At 35.6% G+C, this 1,973-nt stretch overlaps 1 protein-coding gene across 2 annotated transcripts in view; it reads left to right on the top strand.

Moving 5' to 3' along the window:
* SINHCAF (SIN3-HDAC complex associated factor) overlaps positions 1-1,721 on the top strand; it is a 35,088-nt gene extending 33,367 nt beyond the window's left edge. For both annotated transcript variants that reach the window (XM_003792484.3, XM_012806781.1), the window contains exon 6: positions 1,104-1,721. In XM_003792484.3, coding sequence (XP_003792532.1) covers positions 1,104-1,263 — 160 coding nt within the window. In that variant the 3' untranslated portion in view covers positions 1,264-1,721. The remainder of the gene's footprint in view (positions 1-1,103) is intronic.
* The last annotated feature ends 252 nt before the right edge of the window (positions 1,722-1,973 follow it).

Raw genomic sequence — 1,973 nt, 5'->3', positions numbered from 1 at the left:
TTCTTAAAAAATATATATACATACATATATTTGGTGTCCTCTGGGCATGAAAACTTGTTCAAACTTTTTGATAATCAGGGAAATACAAACCAATATTTCTATGAGATGCCCACTAGATTGGTAAAAACTAAAGTAAAATCTGTCACCACATGTTAGAGGGTTTGGAGTGATGAGAACACTGTTGGTTATGGGTACAAATAGTTGTAACTGTGTTGGTTACTACTTGCCATTTTTGGGTAAAGTTGAAGATATTTCCATTCCTGTATCCCAGCAGTATGAAGTAGAAAACATTTTTTTGGACATAATGCACTGATGTGTTTGTAATAGCAAAACTCATCAAAATGGAGATTAGATAAATAAAGCTAGTAGATATTCATTTATGTAGGGGAATCTCATACATAAATTATTAGCTCTATAACAATATGTATGAATCTCTGTCACATAAAAAATTTAATACAGTGGCATTTCATGTATGTATGTGTGATCAGAAATGTAAACAAATAGTGAAACAATGAAGTATAAAGAAAAAAGGGAGCAAAAAATCGTTACATAACAGAGGAGAGAATGAGTGTGGGATGAGATGGGACTGGATAGGGGCATGCAGGGGGTTTTCATAGGATGTGGGTTTTTTTCTTTTAAAGTATGTGATTTTGTTGTGTTGTCATTTCTTAATGCCTTTTATGTATATTTGATAATACATTTTTATCTACTCCGTATTTAACTGAAATAAAAACCGCTGGCTACATCAGCTTCTTTATGTTGCCTGATTTTTCCCCCCAAGAGTAGGTGGCTTTTGGAAAAAATAGTTAACTTCTGTAACTTGAGACTCACTGCTGCCTCTTAGAATATATACTTCCCCTTTAATTATTTGGGAAGATTCTAGTGTGGCCCTTAAGAGACCTGGGTAGCTCTCATTTTCTAGCTAACTGAAAGATCTACAAGCTCTTTCACCTGGAATATGATAAGATTGTAGAAGTAGAGCCTTTTTTGGTTATGTTGGACTAGTTATAATGGTGAGTAGTTTTGTTTTTTTTCCTCTCTTTTTTTGGTGTTCCTATTTTTCTGTCTTACTAATGTATTTTGTTCTCCACTTTTTCTTTTAGACAGAAAATATGTTGTGGGATCATTTATAAAGGCCGTTTTGGGGAAGTCCTCATCGATACACATCTGTTCAAGCCTTGCTGCAGCAACAAGAAAGCCGCTGCTGAGAAGCCGGAAGAGCAGGGCCCAGAGCCTCTGCCCATCTCCACTCAGGAGTGGTGACTGAGGTTCTTGTGTAGAAGGGGAGCAAAAACGATTTAAATTTTGAAAAGACCACAAAGCAACAAACTGACCCTCCTATTTTTAACTTGGATACCTGCTATTCTGCCAAAAGACAACTTTTAGAATAGTTTTGAGTGGGTTATTTTTTCCCCCAGTTCCATAAACTCTGAAGCCAGTATCTAGGTGACTAAAAAAGAATTGTACATAATATTTAAGATGCTGAGTATTTCATAGGAAAGCTGAATGCTGCTGTAAAGTGCTCTTTAAGTCTTCTTTTTTTTTTTTAATCCCCTTCTAATGAATGAAACTAAGGGGAATTTCAGGGGACAGAGATGGGATTTGTTGTATGATAAACAGTATGTAGTTTTAGTCTTTCTATTTTGAGAAGCAGTGGTTGGGGCATTTTTAAAGATGGCTGGCTACACTTGTTTTCCCTCATGATAATAATTTTGTCATAATACAGTAACATAGACTTGCCCCTAGAGGTAATTGTTAATAATTTTGAATATTAAGGTCTTGCCAAGGTTGTGACTATTCAAACCTGTACTACTGATTATTAAGCAGGACAGACTGAGCTTTCTGTTACAGATACCTTGAAGGAAAATGTACAGAGAGGTAACTGTATATTTTGTATCCTGTGCCACCTCCTTTCATATTAATATTTGATAAAGATTTTAATTTATGGGGCGGCACCTGTGGCTCAAAGGAGT

Source organism: Otolemur garnettii, unplaced genomic scaffold, assembly GCF_000181295.1.
Source record: "Otolemur garnettii isolate 467f Iridium unplaced genomic scaffold, OtoGar3 scaffold00057, whole genome shotgun sequence".
NCBI classification, from domain to species: domain Eukaryota; kingdom Metazoa; phylum Chordata; class Mammalia; order Primates; family Galagidae; genus Otolemur; species Otolemur garnettii.
This window is presented reverse-complemented; position numbering and strand designations above follow the sequence as displayed.